The sequence below is a fragment of the Ambystoma mexicanum genome, chromosome 6p, assembly GCF_040938575.1.
Source record: "Ambystoma mexicanum isolate Mex_15411 chromosome 6p, UKY_AmexF1_1, whole genome shotgun sequence".
In the NCBI taxonomy this organism is placed as follows: Eukaryota; Metazoa; Chordata; class Amphibia; order Caudata; family Ambystomatidae; genus Ambystoma; species Ambystoma mexicanum.
The window spans coordinates 291,896,127-291,921,656 of NC_090935.1; the positions used below are offsets into that span (position 1 = coordinate 291,896,127).

At 44.8% G+C, this 25,530-nt stretch overlaps 1 protein-coding gene across 1 annotated transcript in view; it reads right to left on the reverse strand.

Moving 5' to 3' along the window:
* Window positions 1-25,530, reverse strand: part of TXNL1 (thioredoxin like 1) — a 226,981-nt gene that overhangs the window by 128,993 nt on the left and 72,458 nt on the right. Inside the window, exons 3-4 of the mRNA XM_069627028.1 lie at window positions 17,050-17,223; window positions 14,216-14,338 (exon numbers count right to left, since the gene is read on the reverse strand). Coding sequence (XP_069483129.1) covers window positions 14,216-14,338; window positions 17,050-17,223 — 297 coding nt within the window. The remainder of the gene's footprint in view (window positions 1-14,215; window positions 14,339-17,049; window positions 17,224-25,530) is intronic.

The following is a 25,530-nucleotide window of genomic DNA, read 5'->3' on the forward strand; positions in this document are numbered from 1 at the left end:
AATGTGGGGTGGGACCTGAGACGTTCCGGTATTGATCTAAGCAGGGAGCAAAGGTAATCCCTGACCTTCAGTGGGTGTGCAGCAGCAAGGTCTTCCAGATAAGTCCAATAGGTCCTCAGATCCCCCCTCATGTGTTCCAGCATCCCCCTAATTTGCAGCACCTTGTAATATGATAGAATATTCGGGAATCCAAATCGCCCTTTATCCCTTGGAAACGTTAGGGTCTTGTTGCCCCCCCCCCCCCGCACGCCCATGAACCTACAGAGCTCCCCTGTAACACCCAGGAAGAAAATCTCTACGAGCTGTCTCGGAATGGCATCAAATAAGTATAAAAGTCTGGGGAGCAAATTCATTTTTATAGAGGTCATCCTGCCACACCATATCAACACCAATGGTTGCCACTTCTTCAAATCAGCTGTCAACTGAGCTAGGAAGGGATTGTAGTTGGTCTCCACCATCTCCCACAGGTCTCTTGTGACCCAAATACCCAGGTATTGAATACTCCTCTGGTTAACCCTCATGCCTAGAAAAGTCTTTTTCACCTAGCAGGGACATAATTGCAGATTTTCCCACATTGATTTTGAGCCCCGAGAGGCAGCCATACTCCGCAATCTGGGCCATGAGTGCTGGGAAGGAGTCTTGGACGTTAGTAAGATCACCCAACATATAGACTATGAATAACGAAATTCTACACTATGTCTCCCCCCACTATACCCCCGATTAGGTTTTAAATCCCAATGCAATACATGGCTTTGTCAGTTTCCTACCACAAAAAAGGTACACAATTTAGCTAATAAAATTCATAATGGATTTTAACAAAATCGCGACATCCCACTATTTCAAAAATAGGTATCTCAGCTAACACTCTGCTGGGCATGCAGGGCTAATATATCTATGGTCCTCACACAGTGTCTTAGAGACATGCTATCCTGAGAGAGGTCAAGCATCTCTCAGGGGTCACATCACAGATTTGCATCCCAGATAATGCCACAGATCTGGGTTTATGCGGAAAAATGTATGATAAACCAGACATGCAAAAGTAAAAAAGCACAGAGCTCCTCACCTGGGGAAATGTTAAGGAGATGCAACATCACAGTCTGGCAAGTGATAAGCACATGGAAAGGAAATATAGACCCATAGTCCGGTTATGGAAACATGACTGGGCGCACTCTGAAAGGATGTATAGACCTTACACTGGAAATTAACATAGTTCGAATTGTGATCAGTCTTACAGATAAGTGATTGATCAGCCACTCAATCACTATAAACAGACACTAAAATATGTAAAAACAGATTTTAAAAAAGAAAGTTGGATAGTAGGGTCATATGAGCCTGCTGCATGCTTCTGGCCACAGTCCCACTCTTCTATTCGGATCAGTGGTGCAAGCATAGTTTGAATGAGCTGTAATACATTACTGTTACCTGATCAAAAGAAGAACATTGTAATTCTATGCAAATTAAGTGACGCATTGTTAACAATGTGCCAAGTAGGATGTGTTACAAAAAAGAACAAATGAATTACTTATATATGAATATTCTTTCTACTGGCTGTTTCTCCCACGTATTCCTAATCTTTGATATATTCGTATTCTGCTTTGCAGATTCAGAAAACCTTTTTCATCAATAGAGGTTGCTGTGCGTCGTCGACTTGTGGCCTTCAACTGCTTCTATCCCGCTCTCGGCCAGGATGTAGACACCGGTATAAGCAGCATGTGGGGCACCAGTTGCCTCAGTTCATGTTTTAACTCCCTTTCCTTTGCACATCAGTCTCAAAGGTGACAACCAGACGTTGAAAGAGGAAAGCGTAACACAATGGAAGTTCACCCAAGGATAGAGGGGCAGGTTTGGAGGGGGCAATGAGGAATACATTGGAGGAAAACATGCATTACTCACCGTAATAGCATTTCTGATGATTGTATCTTCTTAGATTCACATGCTGTGCATACGGTCCAACATCCAGTGGTAACCGCGGAGTATTTATCTGGTCTTTCGGGGACCGAAAGGGGACATGTCTGTAACACTATCCCTATCCCTATTGTGACGTGTAGTGACTTGCATCTATAGCAAATAGCAACACCACGGTTCTCAGATACCACTTCAGACTTTGCTTGCATCTGGGGTCCAGCACTCTTGAGGTGGCTCAGGATTGGTCAGTCCTGCTTCAGGGAAGTCCGGAGGATCTCCCTGGTGCTCGGGTCCGACTTAAAAGCGATGCACTGGATCTGGTGTTCCTCTGCCTGCCACTTCGGTTCCAGCAGCTGCAGAAGTACAGCCAGCTCTAAGAGGATGTCCAGACGAGTTCACTTTGGAGATTGATCCCACCAACCCAAGGGGAGAAGACGTCCTTGCAGGTCTTGTCGAGGCGAATTCAGAGCTTCAACACAGCTGCAGGGCTTCACCGGGCAACCCAACGGTACAGGAGTTGCAGCAGGCGTCTCTTCCAAGTTCTTCTTCAGATTCCTTCGTCCAGTGGTCGACTCTGCCTTCCAAGCCAAAAGGCCTCACATTTTATGCAGGTTTCTCCCATTGATTCCAGCCTAGATGTCAACCACACAGCAGGGTGGCTGTCCTGCAAGGATAGCCAGCCGGCCAATCACCTTTGGGTGCATTCGTGTAAGCAAGGGGATTAAGCAAAGGAAGTTTCGGGCACCTCCCTCACATCCTGTCCCTGCCAGACATACTGGAGCCAGAGGCGGGTTTCACTCGTCAGTCCCGCAAAACACAAAACGAACAAAGGGACTAAACCTTGTTTGGCACGCAGAGTAAATAAATCTCAATAAAGGACCTTTACAACAAGAAATGGTGAAAAAAAAGACCGGGCAATTTTTTCAAAATGGGCACCCATGGGTGTTTTACTGCAGCGGCAATGGCAGCCTGCAGTTAAAAAAAACAATGGTAGTAAAACGTAAACCACTGGCACCAGCCATTAATTGTAGAAAGGGTAACAAAAATGTTACATGAGAAACTAGACAAAGGGGATACTAAGTAACCCCTCCAGCACCCTTTGGTAAAATGGCGTGTGCTGGGTCTAGAAAGTTACAAAATGTAAGTAAAGTCAATTTCACTTCACTACTCTTGGAAACAGTAGTTTCACCAAGAGAAGATATTTTAAAACCTTTGGGAAATCTAAGACTTCCGTGTGCCACTGCACTGAAGCTGCTATGTGTCACAGTGTAAAGATGATGCCTATGGAGTTTGTCAGACTCCAAAGTCAAAAGAAACAGTCTAAATCACAGAAAATACATCAGTGGGAAAAAGGTCTCGCTCTCTCCAGGGTAGAAATTAAAATTTCTAAAGTCCAGCAAAAGGTAGAAGAGAATTAGCACATTTCTGAGAATTCTCTATAACACCCACCACAGGAGATTTGGTGCAAAATTGCTTGTACCCAAAGTCAGTCATCCGGATGGAGAATTTATACTATTGGGATCTCTGGGCCCACTAAAGGGTCTCATCCTCAGACAGGCCTCTGGCACCAGGAGAACAAAGGATGTCATAAGATCGGGCATCATCAGAAAATTAAAGGCTGCTGGATGTTGGGCATTCTGAAAATGTATGACCATCTGCTAAATAAGCGAAGCTTTCACCTCGGGTGGCAAAGCTTTCCCTGAGGAAGCAACCTGGACAGCGCCAAGAAACTGAAGCTTTTGAGAAGCTATCATGTGGGACTTCTTGAAATTAAGGGTGAAGCCCAATTTGTGCTGGGAGTGGCTGGTGATGCTGAAATGTTCCAGAACTTTTTCAGAAGAACGAGCCCTAATCAGTCAATCGTCCAAGTAGGGGTAGATGTGAATCCCTCCCCTCCTTAGACACACCGTCAACTTGGTGAAGACCTTCGGCCAGAGGTGAGCTTGAATATCAGAGCCCGAAAATAAAATGGAGAATTGCCAATGGAAAACCTCAGGAACTTCCTGTGCTTGAGATGTATGGCCACATGGGAGTAAGCATCCAGAGGTCGAGTGACACCAGCCAATCCTGGAGCTGAAGATCCTGAAGGATCTGGGAAAGAGACCATCTTGACTTTGTCCTTGCTTAGGAAATTGCTCAAGCGTCTCAAGTCCAAGATAGGTCGCATTCCCCCGTCCTTCTTGGGAAGGAAAAAGTAGGGAGAATACCATCCTTGATTCCTCTACGCTGCAGGTACCAAACTATTTCACCTTTCCATAACAGGGTAATAACCTCCTCTACTAAGAGGAGTGGATCTGTATCCTTCCGGGAATGGCCACTTAGCGGGGAATTTGGAGGCCTTTCACAAACCTGGAAGGCAGTAACCATGGGTTGTTTGCAGGGCCCATGCATCGAAAGTAATGCTTTGCCATTCTTCCAAATGCTGCGTAAACCTGCCTCCCCGCCCCCAATACCACAGTCCTGTGGACTAAGGTCTCAGAGGCTATGGTGGTGCTGCGGCTCCAGTGGATGGCAAAGAGGCAGAGGTTGCTTGGGCAGCTGTACCCCCCCACCTCCCACGTGACCAAAAGATAGTCTTGTCTGTACCCTCTAAGAGAATTGGCCTCGTCCTGCCAACTGAAGAGTAGTAACAAAAGGATCTGCATTTCCAATTCTGAGAGCCCGAATGAGCCTGCTGCGATTTGTGAATCATTGCTCCCAATGATTTTCGCAGCTGCTTTAGATGTCTGTAGCTTCTCCAAGCTCACAGCTTTTGACCCAAAAAGCTGTGAGCCATCAAGAGGAATATCCGACAGTCCTGCTTGTACGCCAGAGGCAAACCCCGATTTGTGCAACCATGCAAATCTTCTCATAACAGCGCTTGCCACCGTGGCACGACTAACACAGTCCGCAGTGTCTAAGCCAAACTGTACAGACCGATATATGGCATCTTTACCCGCTTGAATAATGTTGAAGAAACCTTCTCTTTCTTACCCTCCAGAATGTGTTTGGTCACAAGCTCCCATAAAAAGGTATACAAGAATTTTTCCAGGCACAAGTAGCCTTAGTAGCCTTCAGTGCCATTCTGCCTGCCAATAATACTATTTTTCCTAGGGCATCAAACCTTTTGTCATCCCTATTCAGAGAGATTTTGGGATAGGCAGCAGCCTTTGAAGATGAAACCAGATTCTCTGGAGTTGGATGCCTCGATAAGAATTCCGGATCAATTGCAGAATGTCTGTACTTCTGCGTGAAGTCCTTGTTGATTGACTGAGTAGTGTCAGGTTTTTTCCAATGCTCTACTACTCTGTTCCTCAGTGCTATGCAACAGGGTAGAAATGGATCCTTTGGAGGACCCTTATCAAGGAAATAAGTCAAGTTATACTTTTCATACTGAACAGTAGGTCTACTCCATCCTAAATATTCTGTTACTTTGGCCATGACTGACCTGTATGAGGAATCAGCATGCCCAGTCACATCGTGGCAACCTCGGTATCAATCTGGTTCCATCAGATCTCCAAGTCTCGACTCCTCAGAAAGCAGTTGCTCGGGAGGATTTGGAGTGCCATACTCCAGTCCAAACAGAGGATTTCTCTCCCCCTCAACTTCTTCCTCATAAATAGAGCTCATCGATGAAAATAAGTTCTTTTTTGACAAGGGGTTCTAATACTTTGACTGATCTGTCAGCTCTGAGCTTTGACATTTACGAAGAACTTTACAGATTCCTTCGACAGAGCCACGGAGGAAGATGGCCTTGACTTGACTCTAGGTGGAGTGTGTATTGATGCTTCGAGGAAACTTCGAGACCTTAATACCTGATCTTAGCCACACAAGCAGTAGTATTTGACAATGCCCAGTCAGCCTCACGATGTGCAATGGGGTCTGAAGCCTTTTTCGGTCCACAGATAGGTGTCGACAATGCCTTCATTGTGAACACCAACACTTTGAGGCGCAATTCTTCTAACTCTGTCTTAGCTGTCAATTTACCTGGGAAATGAACTGGTTTCTTATCGGGTGAGGCATCAGAAGACAATAACCCAGGATTAAATTGTTTTTTTTTTTTTAATTCTTGTGTGAGGACAAGAAATGTCAGGGACTATCTTGAACGCTTGGGATGTTTGCTGCGCTTTCTTTCCACACAAGGCGAAAGTTCACCAGAGCTCCTGTCAGAAAACCACACCTTCGATAGGGTAATGGAAGGAGATTTGGGTGATAGCCTACCCAGCGCGAGATTCGCATTCCTCTCCTTCAACACCTTAACCGTCAGACTGGCATAAGTCACAGTCAAGGTTAGGGCTCACCCCAAGCACCAGAAGCAGACCTGGGGCGGATCTGTAATGGACATCTTTGATCCACAATTCTAGCAACTCTTAAACCGAGTGTTCAGGATAGACATTATTGAAGAACTCGATAAACGCAATAGGAAAATCGACGAGGCAAAACCGGTTTGAAGCCGATGTGTGGAAAAACAGAACTGAGGCAACGGGCACCACGTGTGCTGCTTATACCGGTGTTCACATCCCGCCCCGAGATCGGGATGGAAGCCGTTGAAGGCCATGAGTAGACGATCCACGATGCCCTCTACTGATATATGGGATACATTACTCACCGTAATCGTATTTCTGATGCTTGTATCTGCTTAGATTCACATGCTGTGCATAGGCCGACATCTAGTGGAAGCTGCGGAGTATTACAGTTTGTTTTTCGAAACTCGAAAATGGGCGTCGACACAGGGCGTGCCAGTAATACTATCCCTAGTGTGACGTCCACTGTACCCAAGATCCCTCACGCGTCTAGGATCCTCAGATTGTATTTCTTCTGACATGAGGTAGCATGAGGAGTAGCGCGAGTACAGATAATCCAAGCAGATAGATAGAAAGGTAAGACTACAAGCAACCATGCGCCTTCTCTCAGAGGGGAGGAAAGTTGGGTCGCATGTGAATCTAAGCAGATACAAGCATCAGAAATACGATTACGGTGAGTAATGTATCCCTTCTGAGGCTTGTGGAATCTGCTTAGATAACATGCTGTGCATAGATTAGCGAGCATTACCTGAAGAAGGAGGTGGGATGTGAGAAGGGTCATGAGCAAATAAGTGTCTTAGAACCGCTTGTCCCACTTGTGTATCTGCCTTGGAATGGGTGTCAATGCAGTAATGCTGAGTAAAAGTGTGAATAGAGCTCCAAGTAGCTGCTTTGCAAATGGTGTCAAGGGGTACATTTGCAATGAAAGCCAGAGTGGCCCCAATGCCTCTAGTAGAGTGGGCTCTTGGCGTGAAAGGCAGAGTTCTTTCAGAGAGTGAGTAACACAGCTGGATACAGTTAATAATCCACTTCGAGATGGCACCTTTAGAGACGCGATCCCCCTCTCTGCCTGTAGCTACGGAGATAAACAGTTGATCTGTTTTCCTTAGCGGTCTGGTTTTATTTACATAGTAGAGGACCGCCCTACGCACTTCTAGGGTGTGTAGTTTTACCTCAGCCAAGCTTTGAGGGTCTTGGAAGAAAGCAGGAAGCTCGATGGACTGGTTTACGTGGAATTTAGATATAAACTTAGGTGAGAACCTAGGGTGTGTGCGTAAAACCAGTTTGTCTTTATGGACAGTAAAGAAGGGATCCTGCACTGACAGAGCCTGAATTTCACTGACCCTTCTTATAGAAGTAATAGCTACTAAGAAGGCCGTTTTATAAATCAGGTGTTTGGGACTGCTTTTATGCATGGGCTCGAAAGGGGGGCCCATGAGTTTAGATAGCACCACGTTAAGGTCCCACCCTGGTGGTCGGTTTGAAATAGGAGGGTGAAGTCTCTTTACTCCTTCCATGAAGGCTTTAACTACTGGTACTTTCCACCACAAGACCTTGGTATGGGAAGTGGTGTATGCCGACAGGGCTGCCAGGTGTACTTTCAGTGAGTTAAAAACCAATCCTGCATCTAGCAGGTGGAGCATGTATGTAACAATAGTGGAAGGAGTGCAATTAACTGGGTTGATTTGTCTACTCTGGCACCAGATAACAAACCTCTTCCACTTGTCAAAGTAACAGTGCCTTGTGTTTGGTTTCCTAGATTCTTTTAGGATGTCCATACACCTATGTGGTAAATTGAGATGTCCAAACTCTATGACCTCAGGAGCCATGCTGCCAGGTTCATTGAGTTGGGTTGCTGGTGCACCGTTTGACCTTGGTGCTGGGACAGTAGTTTGTACTTGGAAAGTAGTTTGGCTGGAAGTTTGATGGGCTCGCACACTGCCATCATGCGTAGGTGTGGGAACCACGGTTGTCTTGCCCACATGGGAGCAACTAGGACAAGCTTCATCGACTCTCTGTTCATCTTGTTCACCACCTTCCTGATGAGGAGTTGGTGGAAAAGCATAGGCAAACATCCCCGACCAGTTCATCCACAGGGCGTTCCCCTGGGAGTCTGGTTGGGGGAACCTGGATGCAAATCCTGGGCATTGTCCGTTTTCGCTTGTGGCGAATAAGTCTATAGTGGGGAAACCCCACTGAGAGAAGATGTCTTCTACGACCTCTCTGTGTAGAACCCATTCGTGTTCCTCTGGGAGGGAGTCTCTGCTCAGAGCATCCGCTAGGAAATTGAGCTCCCCTGGAACATGATGTGATGACAGGAAGATGTTCCGTCTGAGTGCCCATATCCAGATTTTCTGGGCAAGCTTGGACAGATTTGGCGAACAAGTCCCTCCTTGCTTGTTCAGGTAGAACATGGCTGTTGTGCTGTCCGTCCGGATTTGCACTGACAGGTTTAGTAGGTGGGGCTCGAACGTTTGAAGCGCTCTGAATACTGCTAGAAGCTCTAGCAGGTTCATGTGGTTCTTGGCCACTGAGGGAGACCAGAGACCCTGAGCTGTGTGGTGGAGATGGTGAGCTCCCCACCCCATCAGACATGCATCGGTAGTGACTACTGCCTGTACTTCGGGATCGTAAAAGGGTTTTCCCTGTGCAAGATTCTCTCTTGTCCACCAGTGAAGGCTTTGTACTAGTGTTGGCGAAACAACCACTAGATCGTCCCATTGACCACTTGCCTGAGACCACTGTTTCGCCAACCATTCCTGCATGGGACGCATGCGCAGGCGCGCGTGGGGGACCAGGTAAATACATGACGCCATCATGCCCAGTAAACGCATTGCTTTGCGTACCGTTATTTGGTGACCGGACTGATATTGCGGAATTTGCAGTAGTATATTCCGAATTCTTTCCTCTGAAGGAAAGGTCAACCCCTCTTGAGTATCTAGGATTGCTCCTAGGAACTGTTTGGAGGTGCTTGGCACCAGGCTTGACTTTTTCTCGTTGATTGAGAAGCCTAACTCGTGGAGGAGGTCGATAGTCCTTTGAATGATTGTCCTGCAAATTACTGGGGTTTCCCCCGTTATGAGCCAGTCGTCCAGATAAGGGTACACCGGGATTGCCTCCCTGCGTAGGTGTGCAGCCGCCACCGCCAGCACCTTGGTGAATAACCTTGGTGCCGAAGCTATCCCGAAGGGCAGTACCTTGAATTGGTAGTGCCGACTGTCCACCTTGAAGCGCAAGTATCTTCTGTGCGCTGGAAATATGAAAATAGGCATCTTTCATATCCAAGGTTGCCATGTAATCCCCTTTTTTAGGAGGGGGATTACCTCTTGTAGCGTAGTAATACAAAACTTTTGGGGCTTGACATACTTGTTGGCAGGCCGTAAATCCAATACTGGGCGCATTGTCAAATCTTTTTTTGGCACAAGGAAGTAAGTTGAATAAATACCCTTGTTTACCTGGTGTCCCGGGACGAGTTCTATCGCGTCCTTTTCTAGCAGAATGGCGATCTCCTCGAGGAGAATCGTCTGATGTTCTAAAGAGTGTACTCTTTGTCGTGGAGGATGGTTCCGGGGACGCTGCAGTAGTTCTATACAGTACCCTGAGGATACTGTTGACAGCACCCATCTGTCTGATGTGATCCCTTCCCAAGCCTGGGTGAAGTTGGAAATGCGTCCCCCTACTGGGGTTGCGTGAGAAGGGACCCTGAACTGAGCCTCACTGCTTTGGTGGAGGCGTGCCGCCTCCTTTGCTGGGGCTGCCTCTGCCTTTACCACGTCCTCTCCCATTACCTCTGCCGTAACCCTGGGTAGACCGTTGGCTGTTCCACTGTGTACCCTGCCCATGGGAATAGTTCGATCCTCTCTGGGAATTTTGGCCATGTGGGCGACGAAAATTACTATTCCCTCTCTGGTTAGGGGGTTTATTGGTTAACTGGCCAAGGGACTTGAGTGTCTCGTATTCGTCTTTGGCATTCTTCAGTGCGTCCTCTACCGCCTTACCAAACAGATCGGCTTCCACCGGTTTGTCCAATAATGATGACTGGGTTTCTGCTTTGAAACCAGACTGCCGTAACCACGCATGTCTCTTGATAACAGTACCTTCTGCTATCAATCTGCCTGCGTTGTCCGTGGCGTCAAAGGTTGCTTTTAAAATGCAACCAGACACGGCTCTACCCTCTGCGGAAATCCGAGCTAACTGGCCCTTTAAGGGTTCCGGAGCAGAGGCTATGAGTGCCGCGATTTCTTCCTACTGATGGCAGGTGTAGCTGGCGAAGAGGGTGGTGGAGTTTGCAATCCTTGCCTGATAGGCGGACGTTGAGGCTACTTTCCTGCTGAAACCATATTGTTTTTTGACTCCTTGTCTGGAGGAGCTTTCGGACGATGACAAGGGAGTTCCAGCCCTCTTACGAGTGTTAGTGACAACTAGGGAGTCTGGTTTCAGATGTCCTCTTATATAGAGAGGGTCAGACTGGGCTGCCCTGAAAAGTTTTTCAACTCTGGGATTGACTGCTCTGGTGAGGTTTTGGTTCACCAGGGACGGGTCTATTCTCCGCTGAATAGACTTGAGGATAGGGATGGTCTGGGCAACAGGCCTCCTTTCTCCCACTAACTCTTCTGCGAAGTCCCTCTCCTCCTGGACACCGTGGGTGTCAATATGGAAGTGTTCTGCTGCACGTGCGAGAACCTCGTTCAGGAGGGGTTGGTTATCGACAGGGGAGACGGTAACTGGGGCTTCCTTCTCTACCGGGGAATCTACTCTGTAGGTTTCAGGGTCTTCCTCTTCTTGGTCCCCATAGTAGCCCGTCCCGGTTTGCTCTTCTACCATGCCAAAATCTTGGTCCTCACCAAAGGAAGTCTCTCCTTGATATAGTGAGTATGGTCGTGAGTATGGTTGTACCTCGAAGGGGTCTGTAGACCTCATTGGTGTCTCAAACCGGGGCTTCTTACTCGGGGGGATAGGATTATTAGAGCCTGAGGGTGTAGCCCCTTGTGGATCATATGAAAGGAAATATTCTGGATTTTTATCGTAAAAGTCTGCCAAAGAAGACTTCCTTGACATGACCCTATCTATTTCATCACTGGACCATTTGTTGGAACTGGGAATGACTCTCAGAAAGTTTTGGAGATGTATCTTGAGTAGATTTGCTCTTTGAAATATCAGCAGACCTGGTCTTGTCTGCCTGTCTAGGAGGAGTGGAGTGTTTCACAGGTGTGGAAGAGTGCAGAGGCTGCTTCTTCTGCTGTTTCCCCCCCCCCTCCCCGTGAGTGGAAAAGTGTTTTCCCTGTCCCTTTGTGGCTCCGGAGGTTTTCGACGCCTGGCGTCGAGGATCGGGGGTACAGTCCCTGTCCTTCGAACGTGGGGCCGTGCTAATCTTGTCTGCAGGCTCTGACTCCTTGAGTGCGGCCCGGGGGTGGAAGTCATCTTCGTCTTCCGACGATCGAACTTCCGTTAGCCTAGGGAGCGAGGCACTCTTGGCAAGAGTGGATGATTGCCTGGAGTCGTGCGGCGATCTCGAACACCCAGAGGACACCGATTCGGACCGTTCTGTTTGTGCCTCTTTCCGAGCACTCGACGTTGTCGAGTCTCGGTTGGACTTCGTGTGTTTAGTGTGGGTGGTGTGTGAAGCGCCTGTGTCGCCGGGGGTCTTCCCCATAGCCGCCCTGTCGGACGACCTTCCGAGGTCGGGGACCTGCGCTCGGCTGTCTTTCGCTGCCATCGCTGAAGGCGCCCTCCGCTGCCATGGCCGCCTGCCTGGCGTGGTGGGCCCAACGCTTCGAACGGTCCTTAAGTGTTTTGGGTTTAAACCTACTACACGCTATGCAGTTCGCTTCGGGGTGGTCCCTCGGCAAGCAGAGATTGCACGTGGCGTGCCTGTGGACCCAAGGGTATTTGCGATTGCACTTGGGGCAGAATTGAAAAGGGGTACCCTTCATACGCACCGGGCTGTTAAGTGTAGGAAATGTATAAGGTGTACCTATATTCCAAGAGTGTAGAGTATGTCCAACCCCCCACTCTCCCTACTTGCAGGGCCGAGGCCAGAGGCCTTCCAAGGCCCGGGCCGAGGCCAGAGGCCTTCCGAGGCCTGAATCCGTCGTGCAGCAGCCGACGGTCGATTTCTTCTCCAGCCGGCGTCGAGTGTCGAAGTTGGGATGGGGAAGGATGTCAATTAATTACTATTTTAGCAAAAGTATGGCTAAGGCCACGGGACTCCGCAAAATGCTTCCGACCAGTATGGCGGAAAAAAACAATCTGAGGATCCTAGACGCTTGAGGGATCTTGGATACAGTGAACGTTACACTAGGGATAGTATTACTGGCACGCCCTGTGTCGACGCCTAACTAATACTCCGCAGCTTCCACTAGATGTCGGCCTATGCACAGCATGTGATCTAAGCAGATTCCACAAGCCTAAGTGAAAACATTTCAACTCACCAAAAAAAACCCCACACAAAATGTGAAACTTAGCCCGGATTTAGATGCTACTACACAAGCCAATGAAAGGTTTGTTTAATGCTCGATTGGAGACTAGGATCACAGTCAATTTGTGCTATTGTAAAACCACACCTTAAGCACCTTTACTCACCTAACATGCTAATATTAGATTCACCCTCCAAATGTGTCAGAGGGAGGGGTCTCAAAATGAATAGGTAGGTAGCCTATAAAATGCATTTCATTAAAAATGCTAACAAATCTTAGCACACAGTAAGAAACAGAACAGTGTGATGGCGGTTATTGTGTCTTTGATTGCAAAAGAGTGGTTACATCCACATCAAAATACTATGCAGTATATCAGACTTTAGGTATTAATAGATCACAGCAAAGACACATTTAATATTTTGTTTGTGGTGCGCCACATGTTACTTCAGTTGAAAGTTTTCTTCACAGCAGGGGGAAAAGGCCATGACTGGTCTTGGAAGCCAATGCACTATCTTTGCACTCCTTACGTAGAACATGAATGTACCCCTACATATAAAATACAGAATGATTCTTGGACGTTTACATCAACAACCAACCATACAGATAATACATTCACAAAGCAAAAGGATCCAAAACGTGTCAACTTACCTGTTCATCACAGTCAGATTCCAGCCGGCGTCGAGTGTCGAAGTTGGGATGGGGAAGGATGTCAATTAATTACTATTTTAGCAAAAGTATGGCTAAGGCCACGGGACTCCGCAAAATGCTTCCGACCAGTATGGCGGAAAAAAACAATCTGAGGATCCTAGACGCTTGAGGGATCTTGGATACAGTGAACGTTACACTAGGGATAGTATTACTGGCACGCCCTGTGTCGACGCCTAACTAATACTCCGCAGCTTCCACTAGATGTCGGCCTATGCACAGCATGTGATCTAAGCAGATTCCACAAGCCTAAGTGAAAACATTTCAACTCACCAAAAAAAACCCCACACAAAATGTGAAACTTAGCCCGGATTTAGATGCTACTACACAAGCCAATGAAAGGTTTGTTTAATGCTCGATTGGAGACTAGGATCACAGTCAATTTGTGCTATTGTAAAACCACACCTTAAGCACCTTTACTCACCTAACATGCTAATATTAGATTCACCCTCCAAATGTGTCAGAGGGAGGGGTCTCAAAATGAATAGGTAGGTAGCCTATAAAATGCATTTCATTAAAAATGCTAACAAATCTTAGCACACAGTAAGAAACAGAACAGTGTGATGGCGGTTATTGTGTCTTTGATTGCAAAAGAGTGGTTACATCCACATCAAAATACTATGCAGTATATCAGACTTTAGGTATTAATAGATCACAGCAAAGACACATTTAATATTTTGTTTGTGGTGCGCCACATGTTACTTCAGTTGAAAGTTTTCTTCACAGCAGGGGGAAAAGGCCATGACTGGTCTTGGAAGCCAATGCACTATCTTTGCACTCCTTACGTAGAACATGAATGTACCCCTACATATAAAATACAGAATGATTCTTGGACGTTTACATCAACAACCAACCATACAGATAATACATTCACAAAGCAAAAGGATCCAAAACGTGTCAACTTACCTGTTCATCACAGTCAGATTCCAGATATGTTTGGTCTTTACATAAACAATTCTCAAACCCATTGTCATCACTTTCATTAAGACACTCACAGCCAGCTTTGCTTATAAACGGCATTAAATCCATCTAAAATCCAAACATTATAATATACATTAAAAAACATAACATTGGGGCATACCAAGTTGAATAATTTGCAAGGCATTAACAGCAATGGAAAATATGCAGCGACTGAAGGATCATACATAGATAACTTAACATCTATCAGTTGCATGTCGATTCGTCCAGTCAGTTTTCACAAACCAGTACTCAAAATATTTCTCACTTTTTAATGCAGTTTAATAACAGGGCGCTTTATTAAGCTTTCGTGTTTTTTTATTATGAATTATTAAAGTAACATTAGGAAGCTACATGGCAACAAGATTAAGGATGATCACATGAACAGAGCACACCAAGGCAAAGAAAGGCAGTGCCATGTATTGTCGGAGCATTAATCTCCACAGAGAAACACCGGGAACAAGTCCCTTTGTCCATCATCTCCCTTCCACTCACCTTTGGTCGTCAAACCTGGAACGGGTATCTGGAAGAAACGAGAGAACTTACCTATATGCTGGTAAATGGTTATTGAACTTTTAAATTAGTTTGAAACTAATAACCACCAGAAACCCGTTGTATCCATTCTAATGAGAACACTTACCTGCGACAAACACTGTGTTGGACCCTGTGACCTCTGGGCACAAAGGCCCATTTAGCTTAGGGTTGGACTGCTAAAGTTAGGATATTGTACTTGTGATTGGCTCCCATCATTTTATTGCATCTACAACACTTACCTGCATTGCTTGATAAGTAATTTGCTGAGGTCTATTAAGTGAACCTATTGGTGATTGTATATATTTGTATTATAGGAGTATTGTGCGATATTACCATCTCTGGGATCTAAATTTGGATTTGGTAAACTGATGCTCAAAGCAGCTCCTAGGTATCCAACTTTAACCTGTGACCAGGAGCAATTGCTGGGGAATGAGGAGCTAGTGCATAGCGTTCCACATAAGATGCAAACTTATAATGTTGACTTTTATTTATGATCCCTTATTCTTTTAATGCCATATAGATTTGTCCTAATGCTTATTTATAGATTGTCCCAGTCTAAAATGTAAAAAATAAAAAATAAAAATGTAATTTAAGGGAGGAATGACAAAGGGAAACGCACAGTGTTGGACTGGGGCATAAAAGTGTCTCGGGCATCAGTGAAAAAGTGACCCACATTGCAAATGGCAATTCCTTATCACAGTGAGTAGTACGCAAGGGGGAGGTTGTGATGCAAATTGTGCATTTTAAAGAATATTTATTCAGTAACAGGGGTAAAAACTACTAGCTGAATGGTGAAGCAACTCAAACTGGCCAACATGGGCCAGAAAAGTGGCCCACGTTGCCCCGAAAAACTGGCCCACACTAGCATTTTGGGTTCAGACATTGCCCTATAGGCCTGTCCAACCCTGAACGTATCAAAATTGCCCAACAGTTGTGACATTACAAACACGGCACCTTTGCACAGAACAAAAATCCAGACTATAATTACACTGACTAAAGAGCGTGGAGGTTGCAGGGGTGTCCCCCCCACTCTCTTTAGTCAGTGTAATGGGGTCGGGAGTTGTGGGGGTCCACCCCCCCCCGAAAAAAAGACCCTGCAGCGCATTAGTGGGAGAGAACTGACGTTGCAGGGATAGAGGAGAGAGAGTGCTCCTTTAGTAACACTTGCACAAGAATGGAACACTACGAGTACTCATTGGATGAACGAGGGCTTTCTATCAGAAGATGGATTATGCATGAAATTATTTCTTTTTCTAATGTTGGCAAGCATATACTTAATTCCGAAAATTCATAAATCCTTTCACACTTTTCCATCAAGTAGACACATCAATGGTATTGGATATCTAACTGAATCGATCTCTCAATATATAGACACTTGCAACCGTTAGCCTCAGGATTGGCATCTTATATTCTAGACACCAAAAATATCATCCAACAACTCGAATCTATAACCTGGGAATCTAATTTCAGATTATTAACTCCTGAAGTTTCTTCACTTTACATCAGTATCCTTCACGATAAGGGAATTGAAACCATTCACCATTTTCTCAAATCCAGATCCATTTGGTTTTATCAACAGAACCAAATGCTAACAGAAATGTTAGCCTTCACCCTAAACAATAACATTTTCACATTTAACAACCATCGACAAAAACAGGGCACGGCCATGGGGGCGAAATTTGCCCCCTTGTATACAAACCTTTATATTTGGCCATTTTGAATGAGAATTTGCATGGCAACACCCCTCATTCACAACTGCTAATCAAATAATCTATTGGGGTTTTTATATAGACAACATACTGATTATCTGGAATGGCAACGAAGAAATATGTGTCAAGGGACTATAACACACTAAAGCAATGTAAAAAAGGATATTGTTTTAAACTGCACTAATGAAACATCAGGATTTTGCCGCAAAACTACGCAACTCCCTACGTCACGTCTACCTCTCCCCATTTCATTGTACTTTGTAACCCTAACCTTCCTACCTTTTCAAGGTAGTATGCCGACAATAAAAAAAGTCACATACTCCAACATTTCCACCCCACAAAAGGCCTTTTTTTAATATGATTGACGTTTTTGGCACAATCACAAGCAAATGTCTGCGGTTTCAGAATACTAAGGAGCAACACTTTCATGCAGTAAAATTGCAAGCATGATCGGAATGCACAAACGGCACCAATAACATTTATTTGCAACACACTTCACACCACAGTCAGATATACACCTCAATGAAAGAGTCTACGTACATATCCTTTGGGGATGTCAGCATCTTCATTGTTTCCAGGATCATTTTCTAAGTGCTGTTTGATTTTTTCTTCTAGCCCGGCAGCATCTGCTCCTTGGTAGTGATCAACTTTCACTTTGTTTCGGAAGAACAAAAATGTTGGTGTTGCAGATATGTTATTAGCAGCAGCAGTGCCCTGAAAAGGAAAAATAATACTGCATCACAAATTATTAATGCATGTACAGTTTGTTTTATTGAACATAAAAATAGATGTGAGAATAACCACCACCCTTATATTATATGAAAGTATTTGCATGAATGTAGCTTGTTTTTATGGGCACTTCACAATTCCTCGACCCCAATAATAATAGTGAAAATGCACAAGACAAGCTGCCAAAGACACACCAGGCTCATCTCATACATATTGTCAGTTGCACCAACAACTGTTTACCAATTTGAGAAACATGTCTAAATATATTGAGCCTGGAATCTGTTACCCACGCAATTTGCCTTCTATACATGGTATTTGTGCAATTCACAGCTGAAGTGAAGGCTTCAAAGTGTGTGCGCCAGGATTTTTCCAGAAGACCCAACGTAGGGGCAAGTGGACTTCTTATAGGGGCAGAGCTTTGATTCCCAAAGTTCAGTCTTGGTTCTCCTTAATAGTATTATAGGAACATCAAACATATATAAACCGCTTAAGTCTTATGATGGACGTGGACACCCGCAATAGTTTGTGTCATCCTCTGGGCCACATCAGATTAATAGATCACCTAGGGGTGCTGTTTGCTTAAGAGACAGAAATAATTTGGATTGGCTGAAAAGGAATCTTGATGCTGTGAAGATAGATAGGGGGGGAGGGGTGGTGAGAAGAGAAATGCATTTGGAACCACTCAACACCTCCAGCAAAAGCATTGGGATACCCAGTGGTTGGAAAGTATTTCTTTGAGCTGTCTGCAAGGTCAGTCAAATCTTCAGTTACCTCGGAGCCTTTCAAATTCGGGTGTTTCCAACACTCCAGTGAAGGTCAAATATGGCAGGATGGTGGTACCAATATCTGCACAAAAGCTGAATAAAAAGTTGGAAGTAGAACACTAAATTTGGAGCTAGGGAGCAGACTGGTTTTGTCCAATGAAGCCACATTAGGACAAAAGAGACCATGTTAGAGGGAGTTTCCCGAAGCCCGACTTTCAGGATGTGAGAAAACTACAAAATGGGGTTTCCCCTCAAGTCTACTTGATTCTTCTCATGGTAAATGCAGCCGAGCAGTCAATGTTAAACTGCTGTTCAGGTAAATAAAAACAGTACTTCAGTTTATAGGCAAGTACTTTTATGAACAAGTACTTGCAATAACTTTCGATTTGACCCTAACACCAGTTAAAGATCAACCAGGCATGTGTAGTTGGACTAGTTATGGGCTCTCCAAAGCCCAAGTCAGAAAGCAACAAAAAGGGTCAAATCTACAGCCATAATGTCAGAAAGCGCTAGAGGCGGGGTGAATATGACAAGTGTGTATGTGTCCATGTGTGGGGCTATTTTGGGGGCAGTCAGGCCCAAATGGGACAGAACTGCAGCACACAGTATACAATTCGGTGCGGGGTTAAGGGGCCAAGAGACAGAAATAAGTTATCAGAAATTATTTCCGTGCATATACTAGTGAGAAGAGCCTCATAATTTTCTTTGTGCAGAAGCAGTATGAAAATGCATTGTGAAATGCTCCTTTTGGGACCTTTGATCCATTAGTGTGCTTCATGGGTTCCAGCTCTTCAGTCAATGTTTTAATGTAATGTTGGTAAAATGAGAACATTTTAATAACATCCCATCCTCTCGAAACTCTGAGTTGTTTCAGAGCACTCGCTTCTTTCCGGCCAACAAAACAAAAGCATTTACTTCTGGTATTCATGAACATACATAGGTGGTGCAGCTTGACCATGTTCATAGCAGAATATTGTAGGAGCTTGGAGATCTCACCAACCTAAAATTTCTCTGCACCAACTGTAGGATTCTGATTACCAAGGCCAAAGCTGTTTATTACTCCACTACCATTAGGGCAGCCTCTAACAGGAGCAAAGCCATCTTTGAAGTAGTAAACCATTGTAGCAAACCCTCACATGACCCCCGAAACGTCAGCAACTCAGGAACAAATGTGATGGAACAAACATCTTTTTAATGGAATAAAATACAGTCCGACAGATCATCGAATCAGCTTCACACAACATTAGCCCCTCCTGCATCCCAGAGCACGCACACACATAAATCCGCCCACTGCTCTGGACCGAATGTTCTCCTTGCTCACTCACCCATCCTCCAATTGACGATATTATCCCAGCCTCCATCATTAAACAATTGATGAGCAGGGTGCACAACGCACTGCTCAGATCATTAATGCATCCCTCACTTTAGGGTCATTCCCAATTCCCAAACACCCTCAACTGGTCTCCTATGACCCCTTTTGAAATAAAATGACCCTAGAACCAGACGACCTGGCCAACTACCGGTCCATTACAAACCTCCCGTTTATTGGCAAATTAGTCGCTATACAACTATTGTCGGAATCGAACTATACCAACTATCTGTTGGTGTTCTGCCCCAAGTAGCAGTGAGACAGCAACCATCCAAGAGGTGGATGATGCCCTCCAAATCAGGGATAAGGGCGACTCATGTTTCCTCGGCCTACTTGAGAGCTGTTGGTTGCATTTGACACTCAACCACTGAATCCTCCTTTCCCTCCTCGACGACAGGATGCGATTCTCTGGCACTGTTCTGAAATGATTTACCAACTCTCACCAATCCTTTTTAAGCTTTACATGGAGCCTCTCGGCACACTTCTAAAAGATGCCGATATAGCCATACACCATTATGCAGAGGATACTCAGCTGTGCACAAGAGTAGAAAACACACAAGAAATCAATTGCCTCTGCGATTACCCAACCATCAGCCAGTCCTGTATGTAGGCTGCCCATCCCTCCAAGACCAAATTAGACCTCCTCAGTACGTCAGCTAAACAAAATCATTCAACAATGGCTCAGCGATAGGTGCCTGAGGATTTGATGCACAACTCTCCGATTCAACAAAATCCTTTGGCTTCACCATTAACAGCAGCCTGTTCATCCAGAAACACAGCCACAAAAGCACAAATGACATGGCTTTAAAGCTACACCCTTTGCATAATAAAACCCTTTACCCTGCCACAGGACTTCTGGACCATAGTGCAGTCTCTTGTGGTCTTGCACATTGATGGGGCAATGCTCTCCTGAGTGGGCTTTGTGACAAGTCAAATGGTCTGCCATGTTTTGGTTAAAGCCTTTTATTCAAAGAAAAGGGGTTGGGAAAATGCCTCTCTGACCCTGCTCCACTAGGAATTTCCCTACCTAAACCAAAAACGCAGGATTGATCGGTGTCAGGATGTACAAAAACAATTGTGCTGCGTCAAAAACGTTTTATTCTGACCCTCCGACTATAACCTATGCTAAAAGATTAAAAGGGAATATCTTTAATCTTGGAAGATGCAGAAGAAGTGTTCATAAAGAATAAATGATTTAAAAAAAAAAAAAAGTAAGAGAAGCAGGTTCTTGGTTCCACACGGTAGTCCCCGCTCGCTGGATTCTGCTTTGCTCATGGAGGCTTCTTCCATACAATAGTTCTTTAGCCCTCAATCGGGCCACTACCACACTTGTAGGCAACTGTTCAGTTTTAAAATATTGGTTTCGGCTTGGTTTACCACAATTCTTTCCAATTGCCTGGAATACTCTCCTGCCAAGACTTCCATTTTTCATACACCTGGAGCGTTTTCCCGCTCCCACAAGTCCTTATACATAAGGTTGGATAACGCATCCCTGTGATAGGTTATCCTTTCACCGTTCTTCAAATGTTTGCACAACTACACATTTGGAGAGGGTTTAGTTGCAATTTTAATTCCCCCTAGTCAATATATCCAAACTGTTTCTGTAAATGGCTTTTCATGTATTTGAACTCGGCGTGCTCGCCTATACACCCCGGGGTGCCCTCTGCTTCAGGGTGGTGTGATTAATCCGTATAGTACTCATCACCAATTTCCCGGTGGTGACCTCCTCCCATGTGGCCAAGGGATGGCAGTCGCTACCTGATTCGGAACCTGTGGGTGGTAACACGAGTGAGGATTACATGCGACAACTACTGGAAGGAGGGGGTGACTCCATTGGATGAGATGATGTATTCCTCCCTTGTCCCGAACAAAGACCCTATAATACCCAAGTTCTTGATGGCTTGTCGTCACACCACATATCGCCCTTATTGTAAAAAAATCAGAAACTCCATACTGTTACTCTAGACAAAACTCCATGAATATCTCAAACATGCATAACACACCTATCTTCCGTTTCTGACCTTTATGTAAAGTTTTTGAACATCAACAATGGAAATCCTATTGCATCTATGGACTTCAACTCCCATAAAGCCTCAAGTACTGAGATGAAGACAAGGGAGGGGAAGGGGGTTGATGAAACTAAGCATAGTCCAAAGACTAACGTGCAGACTAGTTTTACTCAAACTAAAGTTTCCGGGACGTTTAAAATGACAATCTCAGTATTTAGCAAAGCAGTACGGATGGGAGAGAACCGTGGAAGAGTACACAGGACAATTTATCCGGCGGCACACAAACCTGAGTTACAGATACCGACGTGGCATGGAAGGCAGGAGGGGCGGAGCAGGCATACCTGAAAGAGCACAGGAGCACTGCAAGGCGCAGCAGAGCTCCTGGAGGTTAAGGTCGTGTCAGGAAAAAGCATTCTCCCGCCCAGGCCACAGAAGGAAACCAGCGAGTGACCACAGTGCTGCAGGAAACGCAGAAGAGACATCTGCATCGTGTAAAAGGCCAATCCATGGAGGACGCTTCACCGCAGAGGAAGTCGGAGACACCACGAACTAACAGTGAGTCAGCGTGAGCCATTGCGGAGCCCGGGATCGATAAACAGCTAATCAAGTGAATGACTTATTTGAGATGGTCACTCAAAGGAGATTTAAACGCAGAAAACCGAATGTGAACATGTTCAAAAAGGAAGAATATTTGAATACCGACAAATAAAAGTGCAAAAAAGAAACCTGAACAAATGCATCTGCATGAGAAGTCAATGTGGGGGAGAGCTGAAACAAGTGTTATCCCCAAGTAAATACACTGTACAGAATAAAGTGGATGTTGATGTGATACATCTGAGAACCAGTGGAAAATTATGTACACAGGCTAATGTGCGTAAAGGAAGACATGTTCAGAGTGTAAATATATTATGTGGTGTATGTTAACGTGATCTATGTTAATAAAAAGAAAAAGAAATGTAAAGGATCTTGCTCCTTTTACATGGAGAGGTAGTAACCTCAAATAAAATCTCACAGAATCCATTGAAAGTTCTACATTGTACATACGGGCAATTGTTGCATTTGATCCTCTTTGTCCTGGATTCCACTTACAGGTTTTGGACTCAAATTGATAATGTTAAGGGATGTCCGAGTAATACAATTAACATGCAGCATGATTCCAAGTAGACATGAGATCCTAAAATAAAGTAAATTGAAGTCAAAAAGTTTAAAACGTACATTAAGAATATTATTGATCTAATGCATAACAAGAGATAATACAATGAATTACATAATACATCAGTACATTAAAATAAAAAAAAAGTAATTTATTTTGTTAGAGAAATAGTGCTTTATTGCCCGGAAAATGAATCTGGAAGTCGCATTGTTGTATGCGTATGGCAACAGCTCCCTCCAGCGGTCATAACAGGCAAAGCGGGCAGGACGGCTTCGCACAAACATACATCTGGCCTTTTATTATAAAGTATGATAACAAATGACACCAGTAAAGAAGTCCTTGTAAAGAGAAGGCACCAGGCAACCGACACTTGGGGAAAAGATTGCTGACAGAGGAGTATACCAGGGAATCCAGGAAGGCCATACAGTGAAGTCCAGGAATTTGAAACAATATAAAGAACTCCAACATTCGGTGAAGATAGCTGGCAGGGAAGTATAACAGGGAATCTGAAGAGCCACATGAAAGGATTTCTGGCAAAGGAGTATAGCAAGCGATCCACCAAAGAAGACATACAAGTAGTCCTGGCACACAAATCTACCAGGCATTTTGAAAAGTGTGGGAAGATACGCGACAGGGAAGTGTACCAGGGGATCTGAAGAACCCATAAGAGGATTCCTGGCAGAAGAGTATTCTAGGTAATCTACCAGAGCTATAGGTTTAACAGTGACACAAAATACCTGGTAAAGAAGTATACCAGGGAATCTGGAAAGTACATGAAAGATGTTCTGATATGTAACTACAACAGCAAAACCTTTAGGTTGACAAAACAAGAAACCGAAATTATATATAAGGAGTAAGGAAATTGTTGTTCAAGAGAAAAACTTTTGCTACAAAGGCTATTGCTGGATGTGATGGAAAATATTGTGTGAAAAAGACATTTCTGAATAGTGTAAAAGCCTCAAAGAATTGTTGGATAAAAGATGCTTGTGATACAAAGGAACTGCTTAAAAGAGATACTTTGGCCATCCTACTAAAAATTCAGGGGAGGGGAACCAGCCTTTGAATCCACATGTTTTTCTGTGGAAAACACTTTTTGGATGCATCTTTATGTTTTGATTATGAACACTTTTCACTAATAAGTCAGACATTTCCTTGCACCTTAGTGGTTTGTTTCTAGTACCAGGGTCAGCTTAGAATGCTTTGGACACAAGGACAGTTACTAACTACTTGACACAGCCTCATTCTTAGTTTTAGTTTCTTTAGGTAGGGAAGCTCCTTCTTTAGGATAGGGCTAGAGGGGCATGTTTTCAACCCATTTCTGTTAAATAAAATGCCCGACAATAACAATAGTATAACTTTGTGTCTGCCTCTCATGTCTGACCCCTCAAAGTGGACTCACCGGTCTTCACTGGCTTCGATTCACTCTCCCACGGTCTGCAAACAAAGGCTTCCTGCCCACTTTCTCCATGCAGCCGAGTTCTGAGCCTTCAGGTTCTCTGGGGCTTGTGCTGGACATACCCGCTTTCCTCTCAGATTTGGTAAGCAGTGTGTTGCCTTTCTCAATCTGCTAACGCCCAGGAGTCCCTCACTAGCGCCTCGCGTTCCTGCTGTGGTATTTACTTCTGCAGCTGCTTTCTCAGTCCGCGAGCCACTCTGCTTCTCCACAGCAGCTCAGACTCTTCGGTTCCCCGCTCATTCAGCTCTCGCTCGCCAGTCGACACAGCAGCTGTCAATGTCCCTTGGCTTGGGCTGCTTAGATTTACCAGACACAGGTGTTTGCAGGACACTAGAATGCTAGTTGAGCTCATGATCTCTTGATTCATTCGCTCCTCTTCGTCTCAGCATTTTGAGGATCCTGGGAACCGTAGTCCCTGAGTGACAAATTATTTATGGACTTAGAATATGCATAAAAAGGGTTTGATGGATAAGTGAAGTTGTCAAAAGTGGTTTCTAGATTTCATAAGAGGGGGTTCGCTGTTATAAATAGGAAAAGCAACAGATACAGGACAATAGCCAGGAGGGTTTCAGACAGAGGCAATTTTCAAGGGAAAACGGGCGATACCATGTCTCATCCGATGGAGCCATGACATCTCCCCAGATGCTGTTTCCTCCCAAGTGTTTCCTCCCTCATAGCCGCACCCAGCGACAGGATCAGGTAGCAGCTTCCATCCCCTGGCCACATGGGAGGAGGTTATCGCTGGGGAATCAGTTGTGCTGAAAATTCTAATTTAAATTTATCGCAGCAAAAAGGTGCAAACCTACCGGCTATGGGAGTAGCACTTAAACGGGGAAAGGATTTCCTTGATAACCACACAATAAATTGAACTAAGCTGGAGAATGTCATTTGAAGAAAAAAAAAAAAAAAAAAAAAGTCACTCATTAACAAAAAATAAATAATAAAGACAGGCCACAGGCAAGTATATAAAGTTTAGCATTAGCTGAGGCATGGCAAACAGGCCTCAAAACATGGTTTTTCAGAAGCACATGATTGTTTCATTAACGTGCTTATAACCCACAGCGGCTGGTAGCACATTACAAGTGCCACGGTCCCAGGATTGCACGGTAAGAAGCAAACAATGTTTGTTACTTTCAAGGTCATAAACCAGAGCTCACGGGTCCCATCGAAAAGGCAATGAATGCACCATCTTTTTATAATTCAGCATATTTAATTTATGAAGCCTGATGTACTGACAGTTTCAGAAAGCCCATGTCAGTTTCCAATTGCCACAGAATACACTCCTACCGGTGAAGAACGTTGAAGAGGTCTTAATGTGCTACATTTAGACATTAAATTGTTCTTGGTTGAAGGCTCCGACAGTGTCATGGTAGAAGACTTTCTTATGAGAACGGAGAGGAGATGACCGGGACAGATGAATAAAGTTATGCTGGTCATCACAAATGTTTTGATGAATTGGCATTATGATGTGGGAATTGGGGTTGGATTGTGACCTCACATTGGGGTGCGGGGGGGGGGGGGGGGGGTTTGGTGAGACCAGG